Below are 24727 nucleotides of genomic sequence, written 5' to 3'. Positions count from 1 at the left end.
CTAGGATGGATGTATTGTCCCAGTTGAACTGGTGTCCCTCATCATCTGAGTGTAAGGACATTAGGGATAGCTGATCGCGTCTTTTGGTGGCACATTGGTGCTAGTGTATCCTGGTGGCTAGTTTCCTGCCAGTCTGTCTGATGTAATGTTTGCTGCAGTATTTTGTATATGAAGTTGGTTCTGCTGGTTGTTGGTACAGGGTTCTGTAGATTCATCAAAAGCTGTTTCAGTGCGGCTGATTGGTTTGTGGGCTACCATGATGCCAGGGGCCAGAGTAGACTGGTTGTCATCTTCGAGATGTCTTCAATGTATGGAAGTGTGGCTAGAATCTCTGGGCATGTCGAGTCTACTTGTTTAGGTTTGTTGTGTAACAGGTACCTGATTAGCACAGTGGTCCGATTCTTACACAACAAACCTAAGCAAGACGACAACACGCTCAGACTAATTCTTCAGCAACATTATAATCAAATTGCACTGCTGAAACACGCTTTATATGGGAACTATCTGTACTGCGAAAATCAGCAACAGTCATAGTCAATCTTGCTTGCCAGCAGTACAAAAGATTGCACTTGCCAAATCTCTTTCAACAGCACTTTCCAAACCTGTAACTTCTACGACCTCAATGGGCAATGGCAGATGCATGGCAACACCATTACCTACAAATTCTCTTCCAAGTCAGATAGCATCCTGACTTAGGATCATTCCTTCAAAGTTTTGTAGTCCATTCCTATCAGCAACGAGTGCTTCCACACCCCAAGGAGTGCAGCTCAAAAAGACAGCTAAGCATCTTCTCTAGGACTAGAGTTGGACGAAAAATGCTGACCCACTCAGCAATGCTCACATTCCAGGGAACAAACTTAGAAAGAGTTACTAAGGGTTAACCTAGTGCCTAAGAGGCTGATGGAGGAAGAAACCAAGCAACAATCTCAAACTCCAACTATTCAGATAGTTGCTAGAAGCACAAGGCTAAATTTTGAGAGTGCACTCGGGAATAGTCGGGGAAATGATTGGAATTATGTTTCCCTAAAACTGACATGCATCTGAGATAGCATGAATGACAGCCTTGTAAGTTGATGTCCAATGAGAAGTGGCAGTAAGTGAAGACACAGTGACTGGTAGGAAGAGGAAGATGTCGGGAAGACTTCATGCAACAGGTATGGTTAGTAACGACAAGGAAGCTTACTAGATTGACAAATATCCTTGGCAGCTAACAATGGTTTCACTTTATGTTACTGCTGGCACCTGTCTTTTCAACTCCAATGCTGTTTGGGAGTGTTCCTGCGTCAGAACCTCCACAAGGAGACCTCCACGTGCAGCAAAATTGAACACAGGCAGCACAACACCATGACCCTGAAGCTGCCAGTAACGCAGTATTTGAAAAGAACCTTCAGGCTAACTTGCACATCTGAAGCACATGCTTCAATATTTGATGATGGCATTTCCAAGAATTCTGGTGTAAAGAACTTCAATGTGATGCTGCTATAGCCATAGCTCAAACAGACTCAATTATTCTCAGATTCTTTCCACACGAGGGGGAGAAGCATGAATTTCTAACTGCAGCAGCTAATCTTCCGATCACCATGGGTAGATGGCGAAAGAAAACAACTCCCTTGGCTGTCTGTGGAGTTGTTTGTTGCACTTGGCATAAGACAAAGCCCGCTGGAATTATACATCTGCACAAGCCATCCTTTATTCAAGATTATGCATCAACAAACAATCAATTGTTAGACTGATCAGAAGGGATTTCTGCACTAAAAGTCATGACTTGTACCTCTGAACAGAACCGTATATTTGGGTTAAGTTTCAAATTTGAGACCCAAACAGAAGCTTGATTAAAAAGAGAAATTAGTTGTCCCTTCAGAAAAAGATTTAGCCATTTCCTCCAAAAATTAAAAATATGAATTGAGAGTCATCAATATGGCACAGGGTACATCCAACTGTCTGTTACAGTTATAGATGTCCCTGTGGCTCCCAAAAGGGCAAGACCAAATATAGCTATCTCATTTGAAGTAAACATGAGGCGCCATATTTTGGAAAGGCAAATCAGGGCAGGACTTATACATTAAATGGTAAGGTCTTGGGGAGTGTTGCTGAACAAAAACACCTTGATGTGCAGATTCATAGTTCCTTGAACATGGAGTCAGAGTTAGATAGGATAGTGAATGAGGCATGTAGTATGCTTTCCATTACTGGTCACAGCATTGACTATAGGAGTTACGTTGCAGCTGTACATTGGTTAGGCCACTTTTGGAATATTGTGCGTGTAAACTCCAGTCTTCCTCCCATTGAAAGGACGTTGAAAAACTTGCAAAGGTTCAGAAAAGATTTACAAGATGTTGCAAGGATTGGAGGGTTTGAGCTATAGAGAGAAGCTGAATAGGCTGGAGCTGTTTTCCTTGGAGTGTCAGAGGCTTAGGGATGACATTGCAGAGGTAATAAAATCATGAGGGGCATGGATAGGGTAAATACACAGTCTTTTCCCTGGGGTGCGGAAGTCCAGAAGTAGAGGGCATAGGTTTAGGGCGAGAGGGGAAAAGATTTAAAAGGCTCCTGGGGGACAATATTTTCATGCAAAGGGTGGCACGTGTGAAGTAAGCTACTGAAGGTGGTGGAGGCTGGGAAAATTACAACATTTAAAAGGCATCTGGATGGGTACATGAATAGGAAGGATTAAAGGGATCTGGGCCAAGTGCTGGTAAATGGGACTAGATTAATTGAAGATATTTGGTCAGCATGGATGAGTTGGATTGAAGAGTCTGTTTCCGTGCTGTACATCTCTATGACTCGATAAAACACAAATGAATCTCGGCCCAGTAGCCATGAAGGAAAACATTGCATCCCCTGGCAGCTTGCACTCTATCTTTAACAAAGAACAATGGCTGGAACACTTTGGTGAATAAATACTGCCAATGATAATTTCAGCAAGAAACTGTGAAGTTGAAATCAGATGATTTATTTTGAGCTCTTTTTATAGGAGGTGGATACCCTTGGTTAGGCCGTGATTTAGTGCCCATCCCTAATTGCCATTGAGAAGGTCTCAGTGAGTTGCAAGCTTAAACTGAATAGTTTGCTTGGCCCTTAAGACTCAACCACATTGATGTGGGCCTGGAGTCAAATGATGGCCAGACCAGGTAAGGATGGCCTATTTCCTTTCCTGAAGGACATTAGTGAAACATAGGTTTTGTGACAAGCAATGACAGTTTCAGAGTGACCATTGCTGATTATCTTTCAAATTCAAAACTTCTTGTTTTTATTTGTTCAATTTAAATACCACCAGTTCTCACGTTCCTAAATTGGAGTCTGGTATTTAGGAATACGGAATTCTGAATGGCGAAGAGGAAGTGTCCTCAGAAGAGTCATACTAAACTCCAAACAATAATTCTTGCTCTTTCCACAGATGTAGCCAGACTTGCTGAGGGTCCCTTGTTTCTCCTTAAGATTTTTCATCCAATGAGATTGCCACTATGCCACCAACACCTCTGGAGTTGTGGCCTGATGAGTTAAATTTAAGAATGGTGATGTAATTGAGTTTTATAAATTGGTCTGTAAATATAACTTCTTTGGTTTGTACTTAAGTCTAAGGGTGGGGTAGTTTACAGAATTTTGGACACTCCATTGAAATTAAAGAGGGCCTAAAGGATCAGTTTGGGCCATAGACTCAAAGAACTCAATTAAAATGGGCTGATTCTATTTAAAACCTTAAAAGCACAAGTTATAATTAAACAAAAAATGATTTACACAAAAACAAGGAATGGCAAAAATAATAAAAGGACACTTAGAAAACAAAGCCAGAGTCCATCAACATAATAAATTAACCAGAGTTATTACTGTCTAATAAAATGTGAACAGACAACCCCTGAATGAACATACAGCCAATTAGGAGTACAGAATGAAGAATCACAATAGTACAGCATAGGAGGAAATAATTCGGCCAGAGTCTGCACCAGCTCTTGTAAAAAGGTAATTCAATGAGTTTCACTTTCTACACATCACTCCAGCATTTCTCCCTTAAAACCTTTCTTTTAAAAAAAACCCAGCAACTTCAGCAGTGCTTCTCAATTCTTTTCCCTCATTGTGATACCATTTTAATACCTTACGATTTTTTTGTGACCCCATGTGAAGAGTGTGCATGCATGTGTGGGTATCAGTTTGTTTTCAGGTGGGTGGGGTGTACAGAAGTTCTGCTGTGAAATGGTGGGCTACAAAGGCATCAATTCTAACATTGAGGTGAAAGGAGTGGAGTGGATTCGACATTCCCCTTATTAAAGATGTCAATAACTACTAGTCTTTTCCTGGTCATCTACTTGTCCATGTGGAAAATTGCTCAAGTATGTCCTGTATACAAAAAGGAAATAAGTCCAATCCAGCCAATTACTACTCCATCAGTCTACATTTGTGCATCAGTAATGCGCTGGAAGAGGATATCAATGGAACTATCAAGCAGTATTTGCTGAGCAATAAACGGACATTCAGTTTGGGTTCTGTCAGAGCCAGCTTCCGACCTCATTAAATCCTTGATCCAAATATGGACACAACAGCTGATTGTCAGACATAAGATGAGGGTGCTGTCCTTGACATCAAATGCCCTATTTGACCGAGTGCGGAACAAGGAGCTCAAGCAAAGCTGGAGCATATAGCAAGATGGTTGCTGAATGTCAGTCATCTCAGCTTCAGGACATCCCTGCAGGGGTTCCTCAGATACTGTCCTTGACCTAAATGTCTTCAATAGCTTCAATGACCTCCATCATAAGGTCTGAAGTGGGGCTGTTTGCTGACAAGAGCACAGTGTTCAACACTATTTATGACTCGAGATACTGAAGCAGTCCATGCCCAAATGCAGGATGACTTGGAAAACATCCAGACTTGGAATTACAAGTGGTAAATAACATTTAGACCACAGAAGTGCCAGGCAGTGAGCATCTCTAACAAGAGACTATCTAACATTGTCCCTTGACATTCAATGACATTCTGGGGGTAACCAGTGACTGCACTGGACTAATCATACAAGTACTGTGGCTCTAAGAATAGGTCACAGACCAGGAACCTTGCAGTGAGCAACACACTTCTTGACTCCAACAAATCTACAAGGCACAAGTCAGGACTGTGATGGAATAATCTCCACCTGCCGAGATGAATGCAACTCCAACAACACTCTGAAAGCCTGACGCCATCCACGACACAGCACTCTGCTTGATACCACATCACCAAACATTCAGCTCCTCCACTGATGTTCAGTAGCAGTAATATATATTGTCAACAAGAGTTTCCAGGGACGGCAATGGCCTCCTGATATTATCACTTAACTATTAATGCAGAAACGCAGCTCATGTTCTGAGGACCTTGATTTGAATTCTGCTATGGCAGATGGAATCTGAATTCTGTAAACACCTAGAATTAAGAGTCTAATGATTACCACAAAACCATTGCCAATTGTCAGAAATACCTACTCACTCATGTCGTTCAGGGAAGGAAACTTGCTTCCTTACTTGGTCTGGCTTATATGTGACTCTATATCCACAGTACAGAGGAACCTCGATTATCTGAATATCAATTATCCGAATATCGAATTATCTGAAGGAGATCGAGGTCCCGATAGAAACGTTACATCAAAGAGCTGTTTCAACCCTGATTGCGTCTTTTGTTTACAATGATCAAAAACTATCTCGGCTCACTGAAATGCTGCTGAGAACAGTCCTGGACATCGATGAGAGCCCAGGCACTGCCTCCAAATGACTGACCTCCCGCCCTCTCCCCACACTTTCCCTGGAGCTCTACATAGGGGTGTAACCTAAACACCCCCCATTCCCCAGATATTCCAACATTGTCCTGTACAGGGCAGAGGTGAAACTTGTCAAAAAGTTGCAGTAAAAGGTTGTGTGCGCACACTATTTGGAGACACACCCCACAAAGGCAGCTGCAGCAGTCTTACTGTTGGTGTCCACTCCAGCTGCTCCAGAGTGGGAGGAGGGCTGTTCACATTTGGTGTGCTGCCTAGATTCAATACAAACCTCCCAGAGGAAAGGCATTGAATCAATTAACCAAATAATCAATTATCTGAATGAAATAGTGCCCGCCTATCTCGTTTGGATAATTGAGGTTCCTCTGTAATGCGGTGGACTCTCAACTGACCTCCAACAGCAAAATAGCCCTGCCCACTCTGTAAAGTCTTCCTTACTTGAACAGAACCTGAGCTACAGATCAGATGATGGCGTAGGTAGTGAACAGCCAGCTACAGCATGCAGTGTGTCTGTGAGGGGGGAGATCAGCACCCGATAGGGCAAAGGTTCAATCAGTGTGATGGGTTGACATGTATCTGTTTTAATGCAAGTAGTATCAGGAATAGGGGTGACAAACTCGAACATGGAGCAGTACTTGGAACTATGATGTTGTTGCCATTATGGAGTCTTGGATATCACAGGGGCAAGAATGATTGTTGGATGTCCCAGGGCTTAGCTGGGTGAAAGTCAGAAACAAGAATGGAGCAGTCGCTTTATTGGGGGTTTTCTACAGGCTCCTTAATAGCAACAGAGACACTGAGGAGCAGATTGGGAGGCAGATTTTGAAAATGCGTAGACATTATAGGGCTGTTGTCATGGGTGACTTTCACTTCCCTAATATTCACTGGAATCTATTAAGTTCAAATAGTTTGGATGGAGAAGTTTTTGAGAGCTGTGCCCAGGAAGGGCACAATGGTATTGTCTCATGGTATTGGGTCAAAAATGGGCAGGAGACCCCCTGCTCACCACCATAAACTGTCTTTCCTCAGCTGATGAGCCAGCATTCCTCAATGTTGAATACTTGAAGGATACACGAAGGGTGCAAATGCACACACAAAGTGAACGATTTCAACCTCCACCAAGTGGTTCAGCAGGAACATTCTTGATTGAGCTTGGTGGATTCTAACAGACATTTGCTTCTAGACTGGGTGTGTGCCAGGTGGTGAGGGGAAAAGCATACCTGAACTCAATCTGCTGCCATATTTCCCCTTGACGGTGTCACTAAGTGACCACTGCATAGTTCTCATGAAGGTGAAGTCCCACCTCACATGATAATACCCTTCACTGTGATATGCAGCGCTAACAATGGGACAGATTTCAAACATATCTGGTCTCTCAAGACTGGGTATCTATGAAGGGCTGTAGGCCATCAGCAGCAGCAGAATTGCATTCCAACAGGATCTGCAAGATCCCACTCTACTATTGACATCAAGCAAGGGGATCAATCATGGTTCAAAGAGTTAGGGGGACATACCATACATAGCAGCAGCACTATACATAACTCAAACAAGGCAACAACCTAGTGAAGCTCCAAAACAGGGCAACTTACATGCCTAACAGCAGAAGCAGCAAGTGATAGACAGAGCTAAATGATCTCACAACCAACAGATCAGATCCAAGCTTGCAGACTTGCCACATCCAACTGTGAACGGTGGTGAATAATTAAACAACTGACCACTGCTCCACAAATATCCCAATGGAATCCAGCACATCCTTACAGAAGGTGAGGCTGAAGCATTTGCAACAATTTTCAGCCACAAGTGCCCAATGGATTATCTATCTTAGCCTCTTCGAGAGGTCCCCAGCATCACAGATGCCAATCTTCAGCCATTCGATTCACTCCACTCAAGAAAAGACTGAAGGCTCTGAATACTGCAAAATAATGGGCCTTAACAACATTCTAGGAGAAAGTGGGGACTGCAGATGCTGGAGATCAGAGCTGAAAAATGTGTTGCTGGAAAAGCGCAGCAGGTCAGGCAGCATCCAAGGAGCAGAAGAATCGACGTTTCAGGCATAAGCCCTTCTTCAGGAAGGCCCTCCTGAAGAAGGGCTTATGCCCGAAACATCGATTCTCCTGCTCCTCGGATGCTGCCTGACCTGCTGCGCTTTTCCAGCAACACACTTAACAACATTCTGGCAATATTAATAGAAATTGTGTGCTCCAGATTTTTTTGCACCTTTAACCAGTATAGCTAGAAAACTAGCTTCCACAAAACTGTTCACTTATTTTTCGTACACAAAAAGCAAGACAAAATCAATCCAGCCAATTACCACCACAGCAGTCTACTCGAGTGTCAGTAAAGTGACAGAACTGATAGCACCTATCAATAGGACCTGCTCAGCAACTGCTGTTTCTGCCGGGGCCACTCAGCACCTGACCTCAAGCCAATCTAGGTTCAAACAAGAACAAAAAAGCTGAACTCCAGCATTCAAATGAGAGTGACAGTGCTTGACATTTTACCGAGTGTGACACCAAGGAGCCCTGGCAAAAATGAAATCAATGGGAATCAGAGGAAAATCATATCTTGCATAATACAAGGTGTTCATGGTTATTGGAGTCAATCATCTCAGCACCAGGACATCTCTACAGATGTTCCTCAGGGTACTGTCCTAGTCCACTCACTGTCTTGACTCGGAAATATAATCGCCATTCCTTCATTGTCACTGCATCAAAATTCTGGACTCCCTTCTTAATATCACTGTGGGTCTACCTACATCACAGACTGCAGCGGTTCAAGAAACAGCTTACCACCACCGTCTCAAGCGCTACTCAGGTCAGACAATAAATGCTAGCCAAGTCAGCAATGCTCACCCCAAAAATGATGCACTGCAGAAATTCATCAAGTTTATTCAACACACCCTCTAAATACCTGACCACCAACATCTAGAAGGACAGGACAACAGACAAATAGGAACAGCACCACCTGCAAGTTCTCCTCCAAGCCACTCAGAGTTTTTAAAAATATGCCACCATTCCTTCAGTATCACTGTTGATTCTGGAATTCACTTCCTAATAACATTATAGGTGTCTCTGCACTAAAAAAAACTGCAGAAATTCAAGGAGGCAGCTTATCAATATCCTCAAGGGCAAGTAGGAATGGGCAATAAATGCAGGCCTAGCCAGTAATTCCCACACACTGAATTAAAAAAAAACACAATTTGACTGATGCAGTGCCCATGCTGGAGCTTGATCATACCACATTCAATCCCACGTTTATGAAACAATTCTTTTCAAAACAACACTGATAGAACACAGAAATAGTTCTTATTTGCACTTCAAGTATAAAGAATTAAGTTGACTACCTTATTATCTGGGGCTGTATATGTAATGTTGATCTGTAGTCCCATCTTTGCAAGCAGGCAAGTGCCATTGCTATTGGTGACATTATATGCTCCTGAAATTGGATTTGGTGTTGGAGGTGGCACTGTTGTTGGAGCCAGGGTGGTAACCAGAGTTGTAGTAGATGCAGTTGGAGGTGTATCAGCATGGCATATAGTTTCTAAAAACATAATTAATCTGGTTGTAAATAAATACAATGAAAAAATTCAACTGTCTCAAAACATCAACTAGTTGAAAGCTTCCATATTCTGTCAAAGCTAAATATACCTACCAGTTTTACTGAAATTGTTGTTTGGTGGAAAAGCTTCCAATCGGACATGACTCAAAGTTACGTTTACATTTTCCATTTGCACTGTAGAATCACTTGTACACTTGTATGTTGTGTTCATTTTTGCACTGATATCTGCAGACATTGAAAATGCTACCAAAATATCTGGAAAGATTTTCAAAACAGCAACTTAGAAATAACTTCATACAATTATGGAAATCACAATGTTACCAAATCGTAACATTCCAATCAGTGGAAAATGACTTTGTTCCAAAAGGAACATTATTGAATTTGATTCAATGTCCTTCAACTGCCCCAATCAACACTGGCAAGGTTTACATAATTTCCGACTTTAAAAGCTTATATACTCACTTACATAAGAAACGGAAGTAGGCCATTCAATAAGATCATGGCTAATCTGACTGCAGCCTTAATTCCATTTTCCTGACTGCTCCCTCATCCTAGATTCCCCTTGAGATCAAAATTAACCTTGAATATTTTACGTCACTCACCTCAACCACTGTCTTGTGTGGAGAATGCCAAAGAACAGCAACCCGAAAGGAGACTCATTATTTTCTAAGTATCCCTAATTTTAGATCCCTCAAGCAAGGAAACACCACTCAGAATCCACACAATCAACACCCTTTGTTTCACTAAGATCACCATTTATTCTTTTCAATTCCAAATGGAAGCACAGCTGCTCAATCTCTCCTCATAAGACAACACATCAAACGTTCTCTGAACTGCTTCCATGTAAGTTGATCCCTCCTTAAATAAGGATTCAGAAGTTTTATATACAGAGGAACCTCGATTATCTGAACGGCACAGACAGGGTGTATTTTGCTCAGATAATCGAATGTTCAGATAACACAGATCAGCCAAGCATCGGGACCTTGCAATCTTGTTCAGATAATCGAGGTTCCTCTGTAGTACTATCGTCGTGACCTCACTAATTTCAGCACCCTTTTACCACTGTTTACAGACAGCATTCTTGAGACTGAATACGCAGTCTACAAATTAACTTTCATTCCACATCCTCTTAATCTACAATATATGTTCAGTAGGATAACTGATGTTTTGCCATTCAATATTGTTCAATTTAAAATCAGTCTATTTGCTATGTTTAAATCTGGCATTTTAACTTTATAATGGTGTCTCAAACACCACTACCCTTCCTTAATTTTTGAAATCAGGATATTGCCCACTCTGGCACAGCTAATAGGCATGTGACTGTCAGCAAACTTAGTATGAGACAATGCTCTCTGAAGCACTCAGACTGTAACTTACCTTTCCAACTTGCATTTGGGAAATGTGCGTCATCACTCTCATTGAAACCAACAGTCAGTACGTCCATTTTGTAGGATCCGTTGTGCCTTGAGAAGTTCATGCTAAGAGAATGACCATCCCCAAAACTGACTACCAGTACTGGTGCAGTCATATTATTACAATTACTGCGTTTGTCTACATGTGCATCCTTTGAGAGAGAGAACAAAACTGTGACCTGGAACAGAAGAACAGTTATACATATTTGACAACTCTGCAAGCATTAAAACCATTTAGCAAACAGTTCTGCATAAATGACAGTTCAATCCTCTGTATCAAATTTGTCTGGAAAACACATTCATTATTGTGCATTTTTTTTTATGAATTTTGCTTTGTGAAGCTATTACAGCAACTTTTAGACACTCACTTTGTAGTGAATATTAATTTACTAATTTAATTTCTATACCTGCTTAATTTCTTTATTCATAATTAAAAAATGAAACATACTGAAGTTAGAAAACTTTACTCCAAAAGACTTGAGAACAGCTTCTTCCCTGCTGTTATCAGATTTATGAAAGGACCTCATATTTTAAAGTTGATCTTTCTCTATATCTTCTACGTAACTGCAACACTATATTCTGCATTCTGTTCTACGATCCTTATGTACTTATGCAAGGTATAATTTGTCAAGCTAGCACGCAAAACAATACTTTTCACTATATCTCAGTAAACGTGACAATAATAAACCAAAAATCAAATCAAGTCCACATGTGAGAGGATTGCAAATCAGCATGGATTTACAAAAGGGAAATTATGCTCAACAAATCATTGGAAATTTTGGTGGATGATACCAGATGAGTTAAGGGGAAGCTAATCGATACGAATTATTCAGAAGGCTTTCATAAGATCCCACATGAGAGATTAGCATACAAAATTAAAACACGTTGGATTGGAGGTAATGTACTGACATTGATTGGAGAAGTGTCTGGCAGGCAAAAAAAAGAGTAGGAGTAAACATTTTTTTTTGCAAGAGGCAGGGAATCACTAGGACTCCAACTACAGTAGAATCTCAATTATCCGAACGAGATGGCTGGGGAGTATTTTGTTCGGATAATCGATCTGATTGTAAACGAGCAGTAATTTATGAGTGCTGGTTATCTGTTATAACGCCGTTTAACCAATAACTGATCTATCATAAAGAAGCACTAATTTCAGTTCTGGTTACCAAGCATTTCTCAGTTACCCTGCAATGCACACCATAATGCCGTTTAATTGATAACTGAATATTGAGATGCCTAATGAACAATGTATATTAACAATTTAGATGGTGTGATATTAATAAGGGTTGGTTTGCTCTGCTGACCTGCAGGAAATTGGATGCTCAAAGGCTAGGGTGGGATGCCTCTGATGTACAGATACATTGTAAGAAATTTACACCATCATCTCCTATTATTCAGATCTATTAACATATGGCCATTCAGAGCCATTTGCATCATCACCACCTAGTCAGAAGTCAGTTGGAACACTGCAATAGAAATTATGACTGCACCCCGTAGTTATAAAAAAAATACAATTCATGCCAGATCTGGCTATGAAGGGATGATTTGCATTACATTGTTTCTGGAGATGATGTGGTCACTGCATTGTGCCTTGAGTGGCATGCGACTGAGAGGGAGTGGCTGGGTGTTGTCTTGTGGGCATTACTGACTGTGATGTAAAGATTTTGTATAAAGGAAGGACTGTTTCCCTTGTTCAGAGATCTTCCCTGGATATGCTTTGCAAGTATGGTGAAGAGTGTTCAGGGTTTCTCCGAAGCTTGTACTGTACTGTACTTAATAAATTTTGCTTGTTCACAGACGTTGGCTTTTGCAGTTGCATCAAGTGTGTAAGGATCTCAGGGAAAAGAACTTAACAATGGAAGAACTAAATGAAATATTTCCAAGTTTGCAGACAACACAACCGGCTGGGAGGGTGAACTGTAAGGAGAATGCAGAGATGCTTCAATGTGATTTTGGCAAGTGAGTGGGCAAATGGATAATCAATAAAGTATAATGTGGACAAATGTAAAGCTATCCACTTTGGTAAAAAATACAGGAAGACTTTCTAAATTATGATATGATTTGGAGGGGTCGGTGTTGGACTGGGGTGTACAAAGTTAAAAATCACAATGCCAGGTTATAGTCCAACAGATTTATTTGGAAGCACTAGTTTTTACAGCACTGCCCCTTCATCAGGTCGTTGTCCAACCCTGGCAAAATCCTCATAAATCTTTTCTGAACCCTTTCAAATTTCACAACATCTGTCCGATAGGAAGGAGACCAGAATTGCAAGCAATCTTCCATAAACCAATGTCCTGTACAGCTGCAACATGACTTCCCAACCTCTGTACTCAATACTCTGACCAATAATGGAAAGCACACCAAATGCCTTCTTCACTATCCTATCTATGAATCTGCATCCCGAGGTCTCTGTTCAGCAGCACTCCCTAGGACCTTACCATTAAATGTATAAGACCTGCTAAGATTTGCTTTCCCAAAATGCAACACCTTACATTTATCTAAATTAAACTTCATCTGCCACTCATTCAAGTACGTAAGCTCTTTCTTTCAGATCTTACAACAGATTTTTAAAAAAATGTACTTTTCTTATTTTCCTCTCCATCTCTTTGGCATTAATAGTACAGGCCATTCGGCCCACTGGGGCAGGTTAACAAAGATCATTTATTACATCTGGTGCCCTCAATGTGATCTCCTCTACATCACCGAGACAGAGCGCAAACTTGCAGAATAGTTCAGGGAACATACCTGGTCTGTACGCACCAACCAACCCCACCTCACTGTGTCCATCCACTTCAACTCCCCCTCTCGGTCCCGAGAACATATCCATTCTGGGCCTCCTCTAATGCCTACACAAGGCCACCTGCAAACCTGAAGAGGAACACCTCATCTTCTGCCTTGGGAACCTACAACCTCATGGCATGAACATTGAATTCACCAGTTTCCATATCTCCCATCCCAGGTCTATGCCTCCAACTCAGATCTGCCTTCTTGGCCTAATCTATCTGTCCATCTTCTCTCCCACTTATCCACTCCTTACTTCCCACCATCATTTCCTACCTTTGTTCACCTATCGCCACCCCACCTACCTTTCCCATAGCTCCACCCCACCCCCCATTTATCTCTAAGCCCCATTCCATCCGCACTCCCCCAGACCCGAAGTAAGGTTCTGCCCAAAACCTTGACTCTCTTGCTCCTCAGATACTGCCTAACCTGCTGCGCTTTGTCTTGTGCCATGCTTCATCAAGTGTGCCTTACTCTTGCCTAACTCTATTAGGTCCTCCCTCAAACTTCGCTACACTATTGAAACAACCCCAGCCTACTCAGTCTTTCCTCAGCTCAGATTCTCCAGCCCATGCAGAATCTTGATAATTCTCCTCTGTAACTTCTCTAGTGCAAGAATATATTCCCATAATGTGGTGACCAGATCTGCACACAGCACTCTTTTGAGGCCTAACCAGCATTTCAGCACAACCTCACTTGGCTGTCCTCCACTGTACAATTTCCAATGCTTGGAGATTCATGTTGTGGAGCAACATTTGGAGCTGGAGATAGGTGTAGCAAAACATATTTTGCCCAGATTCACCTCCAAAGGTAACAAAGCAATTAACAAAGCACACTGCACCTCAGCTTTATAAGGTACAGAAAAGGGAGAAGGTTACACTAAATTACTTTATCCAGTTCTTTGCACCACACTTCAAACAGGACACAAAAGGGATTGGAGACAGAAGAGATTCACTTGAATTAATCTAGGGTTAAAGATTCCAATTTCATTAACAGACTTGAGAAGGTGCAACTGCTACTCTTAAGGACAGAGACGGCCAAGAGGATATTTTGTTAAGGGGTGTAAAATTATAATGGGCTTAGATAAGAGCAAGTAAAGATGACAGCTGAATAGGTAACGATCAGAAGCAGAAATTTAAGATGAGCTGATTAATATTTGGAATGCATTCTATCCCCAAGAATGTGAACACAGGAGGAGGGAATCAGGTAAAGGAAATGAAAGAGAAAAATTGTACAGTTAAAAGACAGATCAATATGACGAACTGGACTGCCCTGTAGCTGATAGTCATTGGTTCCTGTTAATATTTCAAAAAAGCAATAAATAACTGGGGAGAGCTACAGTAACTGAATAGTAAAAACAATAGTTCAGCAAGTCAAGGGTATTTCAACAAGTTGAACTGCAATTTAAGTACGAGATTTTTAATCTTCAGTACTGGGTAATGTTTAAGTCCAAACCCATGTTCTGAAAGCATGGGACATTACTCCATATTGACATTAGAACCGACAAAATCAAATTAATTTTCTTTTTATCAGAACATTTTTGGTATATCTTGCATGGGTGACTACTAGAGGTGAATTATAATCATTCACCTGCTTGACTGAGACTTCGCACTACAGAAGCAATTATTTTACTTACCCCCTTTTTAGCTGTGGTATTATAGCTGACTGAAAAGTTGGCTGAGAATTCAGCTAGCAAGCACGTTTGATTTCCACTTTTCACTTCAAATCTCTTTGATAATGCAATCTGTACAAAACCTGCAAAAAAATTTCAATTTTGAACAAAGGAAAACATTGAAGCACTCACTAGTTGCTGATACCTGTACTCCATGGAAACTATGTTCAATTTCACCCCTAACTTTCTGGATGCTACCACTATTACTAAATTATCAGATTGCTTATCCAATATCCAATAAAAAGATAAACAAAAATTTCCTTTGAATAAATATTAGGAGTACTGAAAATGTTTTAGTCTCCATTACAAACTATGTTTTCTAGCTACTGACTCCATCCCTTTCCCTGGCAACAGTTTTAAGACAATATCAGTCTAATCATAAGCTTGGTATAATACCTGATCCCAAGATGAACCTCTGACCTCAGTCACAGAATCATGAAGTCCACCTATTTCTACCTCTAATGTCACAAAATTTTACCGGCCTTAGCAATATTTGTTGTAATCTTTATCCATGCCTTCAATAACTAGAGACTCAATTATTCCAATACATGCCTGCTGATAATCACATTATACTCTTGGTAGACTTGATATCATCCAATAGTGTGCCACAAATCTTGTTCCCTCATCAGCTCTGCATTCACTGATATACACTGACTCTCAATCAAACAACTTCTGGATTTTAAAATCCTCATCACGTTTTCAAATACCTCCAATGGTCTTGCCCTACCCTAGGTCTGTTATCTCTCTCTGTTCAGGAATGGGAATGGAACTACAAGATGATTAGGGGTTTAGATAGGATCGACAATGAGAATCTTTTTCCACGTATGGAGTCAGCTATTACAAGGGGGCATAGCTTTAAATTAAGGGGGGGTTGGTATAGGACAGATGTTAGGGGTAGGTTCTTTACTCAGTGAGTTGTGAGTTCATGGAATGCCCTGCCAGTAGCAGTGGTGGACTCTCCCTCATTATGGGCATTTAAGCGGGCATTGGATAGGCATATGGAGGATAGTGGGCTAGTGTAGGTTAGGTGGGCTTGGATCGGCACAACATCGAGGGCCGAAGGGCCTGTACTGCGCTGTATTCTTCTATGTATTCTATGTAACTATGTGCTCTCATCTAATTCTGGACTTTGGGCACCCCAATTTTAACCATTCAATCTTTGGTGGCTGCGGCTTTTTCTGCTTAGACCTGAGGTCTAGAATTGCTTCCTACCTTGTTTTCTTTCTATAAGCTACACCATATAACCCAATGTCTTGACCTAATACGTTCTGTGGCTCAGTGACATGTTTTATTATGTTCGTGCAATGCCCTTGGGGATGGCTTATTATATGAAAGGGTTTATAAAACTAAGCTGCTGTAGGTAACAGTCAATTAGTCCCCAAGTGGAATTGTACTGTTTGTCAGAAGACAACTCTCAAACTAATGCTCTGCAGTAAGTAGTACATGGAAACAATGAAAACACTATAAATCAAAAGATATAAAAGTGGGAACAACATAAAAAAGAAAAAGATGAACCAGTGACAAATGCAAGGTTAGTCACAGAAGCTTCCTTGAAGATACTATTTAAAAAGACTGTTCATGCTCCCAAAAGGGAACAAATCATAATTGTACTAGGTCTTTAACAGAGGAATCGAAAGCAACTTTCCAAGGAAGAAAATATTATAAGATTGCCAAGTTTAAGCATCTCATTGTGCAGGACAGGTGCAAAGCAGCGGGATTTAGTGAATGCTCAAAACAGTAAGTCCCAGATAGATGACGGCGTTTTCCGAATGTTAATAGTGAAATGAAGATAAGAATCTGAACTGGAGGCACAGGTTAGGATGTCGCTCTGGATGAAGTTGAACAGGTAGGATGGTTAAAGACAGATTCTAATACTGTGCAAGGATTTGAAATTCAGTTACTTAAGAATACTATACCATTGGCAGTTAGAGAAGTAGAACTCTATAATGTAGGCAGAGTTTGAATGGCTCCAACTCATGTAGGACTGAGTTCAGGAGATTAAGAAGAATAGAAAAATACACTCTACAGGTAACAAAAGCATGGATATGTATTGCAGTTAAAATGAGGACTATGTTACTACAGGAGATAAAAGCAAGCGGGCTTTGCTTACACAAGATCAACAATTCACGGAAGAGTTGCAACGAGCAGCATAGTGGCTCAGTGGTTAACACTGCTGCATCAGAGGACAGGGACCCGGGCTCGATTCCAGCCTCGGGCAACTTCTCTAGGGAGTTTGCACAGCCTCCCCATATCTGCATGGGTTTCCTCTGGGTCCTCCAGTTTCCCCTCTCAATCCAAAGATGTGCAGGTTAGGTGAATTGACCATGCTAAATTGCCCATAGTGTCCAGGGATGTGTCGGTTAGGTGCATCAGTCAGGGGTAAAAGAGTAAGGGGGAATGATTTGGATGGGATACTCTTCGGAGGGTAGGTGTGGACTTTGAGCCGAACAGCCTATTAACACTGTCGGGATTCTATATATTAAAAAAATTAGCTCTGCATAGAGTAACCAGACAAACGTAGGGGAATCAGCACCCAAGCAGATGCTGAGCAGGATAGCTTTAATCTTTCCAGTACTTGACTGGAGAAATTTATTTCAAAAAGTGTGGTGCTGGAAAAGCATAGTAGGTCAGGCAGCATCCAAAGAGCAGGAGAGTCAACAGTTCAGGCATAACTCCTACATCAGGAATGGGATAACATTTCTGAAGAAGGGCTTATGTCCGAAATGTCGACTCTCCTGATCATCAAATGCTGCCTGACCTGAAAGTGCTTTTCCATCAGGAGGAGAAAGTGAGGTCTGCAGATGCTGGAGATCAGAGATGGAAATGTGTTGCTGGAAAAGCACAGCAGGTCAGGCAGCATCTAGGGAACAGGAGAATCGACGTTTCGGGCATTAGCCCTTCTTCAGGAATCGGTGCTTTTCTATCACCCCACTTCATGACTCTGATCGCCAGCATGTGCAGTCCTCACTTTCTTCCTGGAGAAATTTATGGTGTGATATGTATGCCTGAGCATAATACCAATGACAATTTGACATTATGACACACAGACATTTTGACAGTGCTAGAGAACAATGTCAGTACAGGTGGGAAGGAGTGACATCCTCCAGCCATAATGTCCAAGAATGTGGAAAGCAGTTTTGGAAATTTGTCCGCCAAAATGTTTTGCAAACATGAACTCTACAATTAGCATCCCTGCCATGAAAAGCTGAAAGGTTTCCACTGAAATAAGCAGCAAGTACACCCACAGGATAGCAGAAATAGATTGAATAGGTTAGGGAGGGGGGATTAATAGAAAGAGAAAGACAGCAATGTGAAGTTAAGGACTCAACTAAAGTTGCTTTGATCTCAGCAAATGGTGGAGCAGGGTCAGCTAGCCAAATGGCTTCCTCCTACCACAATTTCTTATTTACCTCTGACATTGACCAACTAAAATTAAAGCACATGTTCAACTAACAAAGATCAGTTTACATTTTCCAGGTACTAAAGGAGAATAGGACACCTTTCCAGTCCTCAAACTAGTGGTTTAGAAGAAAATTTTCACTTCTGTGAATAGCCAATTAACATGAAGGCACTTGAAGGCATCACCATAGGGAAGGTGCTCAAGAACTTAAAAACAGCACGAGAAGGGGAGCCATCTGAGAGCTGGTGTAGAACCAGAGATGATCATACTCGAACGAAAAATAAAACATGACAGCACAAAGAAAAAGGAAAGGTCTTGGTCACCCCAAGGAGAGACAACAGGGTACAACCTGCACAAGAAGGTTGATTTCTGTAAACATGCAAAGGAAAACACAAGTTGATCTAGTGAGTCTGGGAGATACTGCAAGACGAGCAGCGATCTTGGTAGAACAAGGTAATAATTATACTTTCCAATCTTTAAAGTACAAATTAGTCTTCCATTTAGATTAATTGTATTTAAAAGGTAATTGTTAAGGCAAAACACCTACTCCATTTAATATTCTTCAACCTACAGGAAGAAAATATAAAGGCAACAATTTAGGACTGTCATGGCAAAGCACCTCAGCTTTGTAGAATGCTCCTCCTATACCATATGGGAAGTCAACATTAGCAGTGACCATGGTGACGAAGTGCAAGCCACTCAAACTTTTGAATCTGGAGCAGTGGCTGGAGTCACTGTGGAGCATCTGCAAGGCTGAGAAAATCATGGACAACATGGATAGCAAGGTGCTCACATTGCAATTAAAGAATGCACAGAGATGGAATAGGTAACCACCAGACAGAATAAAACCACTTGGCATGTTCCATGTAATATTTTCAAGTAGCGGTAAACTAAAAGAGTGAAAACCAAATCCGCGGATAATACTGTAGTTAAAATGTAAAGAATCTATTCCAAAAAGGGTGCGATGTCAAGACACTCAGAATAAATCTCCCAATTTAGACAAAGTCAACAAAGTTTGTAATGTTAAAAGATTAAATGGGAATACCTCTCCGAACATTAATGTAATATTAAAGAGTTAAACTGCACTGAGGATGATCTCATACTACCATTGTACCTGGGTTAACATGTGACTCGGGACTGTCTTGAGTGGCATGTCATTATGGGGGAGTGGCCAGAGTATCTGTAAGCATGACCAACTGACCTGAATAAATGAGATGTATTTGCTTTGTTCAGAGCCTCACTTTGACTTGACATCACGTACCTGCAAAGAGGGTCTTTAGGGGTCACCTAGCTTGTACCAGCTTTAATAAACTTTAACTGTTTGCAGAAGTTGGTGTGTGCGAATTGAATCTTGTGTGAAACCTCTGGAAAAGGTGGATTGAATATGGTGGCAGCAGTGGGATTCCAAGGTGGACTGAATAAGCGATCAATTGTGTGTTGGTTGCGTGAGATGGAAGGGTCCACAAGGTAAGGACTGTGAATTTAAGATCAAGGTTCACCTTGATCTCTCTCTAAGCCTACCACTCAGTCGACTCCTAGTCTCCTGAGACTCGGCGGCGACGGAACCTTTGAGCTAACTCGCACACCAGGGCTTAGTCGGGGTTAGAGTGCTCAGACATATAGAGTAAGAAAAGGGGTTAGGGTCCTAGTGAGCAGCAAAGTGGAAAAGGAGTTTTCATTGTAGATAGTGCCATGCTGAGAGTGTTTGATATTTAAATATTTTGGTTTGTTAAAATTCTGGTTCAGAAAATTCTTTTTGGTAACTGAGTTGCCTTATTTGAATTAGGATCTCAATTCAATGTGCTTTGTGGGTTATGTAATGGGGCAGATTTTGTTTTCACACTGAAATTGTACAACATTATGTCCTTTTTAAAATTATCAAACTTGTAACCTTAAAACAAATTGAGTATCTTGAGCCCCTGCTTTGTTTAAAATTCTACACTGCCTGATAAACGGCTCCATTTCGGAATGGCAGGCGGTGACCAATGGGATACCGCAGGGATCAGTGCTGGGACCGCAGCTTTTTACAATATATATTGATATCGAAGATGGTATTAATTGTAGCATTAGCAAGTTTGCTGATGATACAAAGCTGTGTGGCAGGGGGAAATATTAGGAAATTACAGGGTTACCTGGACAGGTTAGGCGAGTAGACAGATGCATGGCAGATGCAGTTTAATGTGGATAAATGTACGGTTATCCACTTTGGTGGCAAGAACAGGAAGGCAGATTACTACCTAAATGGAGTCAAGTTGGGTAAAGGGGCAGTACAAAGAGATCTGGGTGTTCTTGTACACCAGTCAATGAAGGCAAGCATGCAGGTACAGCAGGTAGTGAAGAAAGTTAATAGCATGCTGGCCTTCATAACAAGAGGAACTGAGTATAGGAGCAAAAAGGTTCTTCTGCAGCTGTACAGGACCTGGTGAGACCGCACCTGGAATATTGTGTGCAGTTCTGGTCTCCATATTTGAGGAAAGACATTCTGGCTATTGAGGGAGTGCAGCGTAGGTTCACGAGGTCAATTCCTGGAATGGTGGGACTATCTTATGTTGAAAAATTGGAGCGACTGGGCTTGTATACCCTTGAGTTTAGAAGACTGAGAGGCGATCTGATTGAGACGTATAAGATTCTGGAGGCAGGAAACATGTTTCCATTGATGGGCGAGTCCCAAATCAGAGGACACAGCTTAAAAATAAGGGGTAGACCATTTAGGACATAGATGAGGAGAAACCTCTTCACCCAGAGAGTGGTGGGTGTGTGGAACGCTCTGCCCCAGAAGGCAGTGGAGGCCCAGTCTCTCGATTCATTTAAGAAAGAGTTGGATAGAGCTCTCAAGGATAGTGGAATCAAGGGTTATGGAGATAAGGCAGGAACAGGATACTGATTGAGGATGATCAGCCATGATCATAATGAATGGTGGTGCAGGCTCGAAGGGCAGAATGGCGTACTCCTGCACCTATTGTCTATATAAAAAAAACTATTGTGTCAGTGGTCATGCTTCGGCCAGGTGAGTATTGTGTTATATCTTTGCTGCTGTGTTTTTCATGCAGCGTTCACAAAAAGAAAGCAAGTTTGATGTTTTGTCAAGATTTTTAGAGAATGTTAGAACTTGAGACTAAGCTGTTTCAATTCTTTCAATTACTGTTGGGACTTTATTGAATTTGCAATATGAAGGGGGCCAAAGAAAGTTGATCTCTACCAAAGTTGCCACTGCAATTCCGACTGTTTTATTTGTGAAATTTCATTTGGAGAACATATTTTAATTGCGCTGGTATCCTCCATCTGAAGCATCTCCACAAGGATGGAAGTCTCTTCAGTTTTGTGAAGCATTCAATTGCCCTTATCCAAGAATTTAGATTTCTCTGTAGAGAGACGCAAGGACAGACTGGATCTTGTTTTCAGGTTGGACTTTACTGAAGGAGTTTGGATAACTGGCCCGTTTCCACTCAACTTGGAGGGGATGGAGTGGTCACTAAGGACTGTGGATTTAGATTTAAGAACTTTAATGGTGAACTTTTTCCCCCCCATGTGGGAGGCTTCTGCAAATTCTATTTACTGCATGGACTAGTAATTTTTGTTGTTATAATCATTAGATGTTGTGTATCAGTAACTTGCTTAAACACTGGCAGTAAGATTCTTAATAAAGCTGGCAGTTTCATCAAGGTGCTTATCATGGAATGACAAAAGGGAGGAATGTAATATTAAAAGATTAATTGGGAATCTCTCTCTGGATGTTAATGTAATATTAAAGAGTTAAATTGCACTATGTGAACATTCTGGAAGTGGGTGGGGAAGACATTCATGCAAGAATGCGAATGACCCCCATTTCAATTAGTCATTTGCTACTACTCCCCCTATTATCAAATTAAGCTACCATTCAATCTCTTCCATCCAGAAATGTTTTCTAGCCATTCCCTAAAGCTAGGAATAATGCACCTGCATTGTCTTGGGGAATCACTGAGTCAGGAAATAGTTTGCATAGTGATTCCCGAAGATTAGGGATTTATATTATCTGAGGATGATCTCATCCTACCATTGTACCATGTAACGTTACCACGTTACATGTGGCTGTGAGGGAGTGATTCAAGATGGTCTTGAGTGGCATGTGACTATGGGGGAGTGGCCAGAGTATCTGTAAGCATGGCCAACTGACCTTATATATTAAAAAGATGTATTTTCCTTGGTTAGGGACTCACTTTGATTCTACCTCGCCTTCCTGCGAAGAGGGTCAAAGGGTGTCACCTAGCTTGTCCAAGCTTTAATACACCAACTTTTGCAAGCAGTTAGTTTATGCAAATTGCATCTTGTGTGAGAAACCTCTGGAAAAGAACCTAACAAGTTATAAGGAGGAAATCATGTTTGACAAACCTATTAATTTTACTGAGGATATAACCGGTGGATGCAGTATATTAGGATTTTCAGAAAGCCTCTGATAAAATCCCGCATAAAGAATTACGACCATTATACTGGCAACACCTCACATGCTTGTGAAAGCATGGTATGATGTTACTTATTGAGAAGTCTGCTTACAGTGGGTGACAAATCCACAAATGCCTGACATGCAGTTACCAATTGCATACTTAACAGCATCCAGGTCTGTTATTAGTGGATACTCAGTTTATATAAATGACAACTCCACAGAGAAACAACTTTCAGAATGTTCTCACTTTGAAATAAACTAGAAAACGGAGATCAAAAAGGAAAAAAGATTAGAAATTAATCACAGAACAGAAAGCTAACAAGTTCAATTAGTTTACGTTAAATTTGTGTTAAAAGCACAAGAGGAACCAAGGAATGCAGTTGAGTGCAAAGTGGAAGAAAGAAAAGGACAAGGTATTAACAGTAAATTAAATGAGCCAAATAGTTGACCTGCGATGGTAAATGTTAACAACCAGAAGGCAGGGTGGTGTCCCCAACCCTGCGATCCATTACACCAGATGCTACACACTCCAAGGTACAAATCTAGAACCCACATCCCACTGCTCCACAAAATTAAATCAGTTACTTGGGGATATTCATACCAAGGCCTGTCCCCAAGCACCATCCCTATGACCTGTCCTACATGCCTATCTTCTTTTCTACCTATCCACTCCACCCTCCTCTCTGACCTATCACCTTCATCCCCATTCACCCATTGTACTCTTTGCTACTTTCTCCCCACCCCCTCTCATTTATCTCTCCACTCGCAGGCACCCTGCCTCTATTCCTGGTGAAGGGCTTTTGCCCGAAACGTCAATTTTCCTGCTCCTCTGATGCTGCTTGACCTGCTGTGCTTTTCCAGCACCACTCTAATCGAGACTCCAGCTTCCACAGTCCTTGTTTTTACCTAGTATCCAAACCAAGCCTCAGGATTGTTATACTATCCTGGATATGGGGGAAACCCACACACGTCACTTGACCTCCCCCCATCCTACTACAAAATAACAATGTAAGAAACCCCTCTTCTTGTGCACACCACTACCCACCCACCATGCCCCAAGCACCCACAAACTGCACCAAACTAGTGAGAGAGCGAAATCTCCTCTGCCCCTATCAGGAATGAGTAATCCCCTGGTCCCACACCAGCCTCGAGGTATCACCTTTCCCACCCATGGGTGAGTGGATTCACATGCATCATCCCTTCCCAGATGTGAAATTTCATTCTCTCCATCCCCCAAGATATAAAAGTCCTCACCTCTCCCCAAACCCTCCATCACACCCCCTCCAAACCCCACAACCAGACATGAGATCTCTCCCCATTGTCCTCACCTCCCACCAACAATTTCCACCCCAACCGGTGAAGGTTTTACCCCTTCTCCTACCACCACTCAACATCCCAAAGTGAGGGATTCACTTCACCCCACCCATGTGAGAGAAGTCCCCCTCTCCAACTAACACCCTGACAACAGGGCAAGGGATCTCTGCCTCTCACCACCCCCAGTTCTCCACATTTCCCATGGTACCCTTGTCCCCAGGTGAGGGAACACTTTCATCACCGTTCAAACTCCAGGGAACAGAATCACTTCAGTGCATCCCCCACCTTCCCAGACGAGGAATCACCTTCCACCATTGCCCCCTCCCCTCCACCAAACTCACCCCGCAGGGTGAGATGAACTTCCCCCCAAAAGGGCTCAGACCTCCTCATTCTCTCTCTTCCACCCCCCCCCCAGGGCTCAGACCTCCTCATT

General features: G+C 41.7%; 1 protein-coding gene across 1 annotated transcript in view; it reads right to left on the bottom strand.

Moving 5' to 3' along the window:
• The window catches only part of lamp1a (lysosomal associated membrane protein 1a), a 37405-nt gene that overhangs the window by 11735 nt on the left and 943 nt on the right, over positions 1-24727 (bottom strand). The window contains exons 2-5 of the mRNA XM_043700240.1: positions 15125-15243; positions 10673-10886; positions 9389-9550; positions 9081-9277 (exon numbers count right to left, since the gene is read on the bottom strand). Of these exons, the coding sequence (XP_043556175.1) occupies positions 9081-9277; positions 9389-9550; positions 10673-10886; positions 15125-15243 (692 nt within the window). The remainder of the gene's footprint in view (positions 1-9080; positions 9278-9388; positions 9551-10672; positions 10887-15124; positions 15244-24727) is intronic.

This window comes from Chiloscyllium plagiosum, chromosome 12, assembly GCF_004010195.1.
Source record: "Chiloscyllium plagiosum isolate BGI_BamShark_2017 chromosome 12, ASM401019v2, whole genome shotgun sequence".
Taxonomy (NCBI): domain Eukaryota; kingdom Metazoa; phylum Chordata; class Chondrichthyes; order Orectolobiformes; family Hemiscylliidae; genus Chiloscyllium; species Chiloscyllium plagiosum.
Note: the sequence above shows the minus strand (reverse complement) of the source record. Positions and strands in the feature narration are given on the sequence as shown.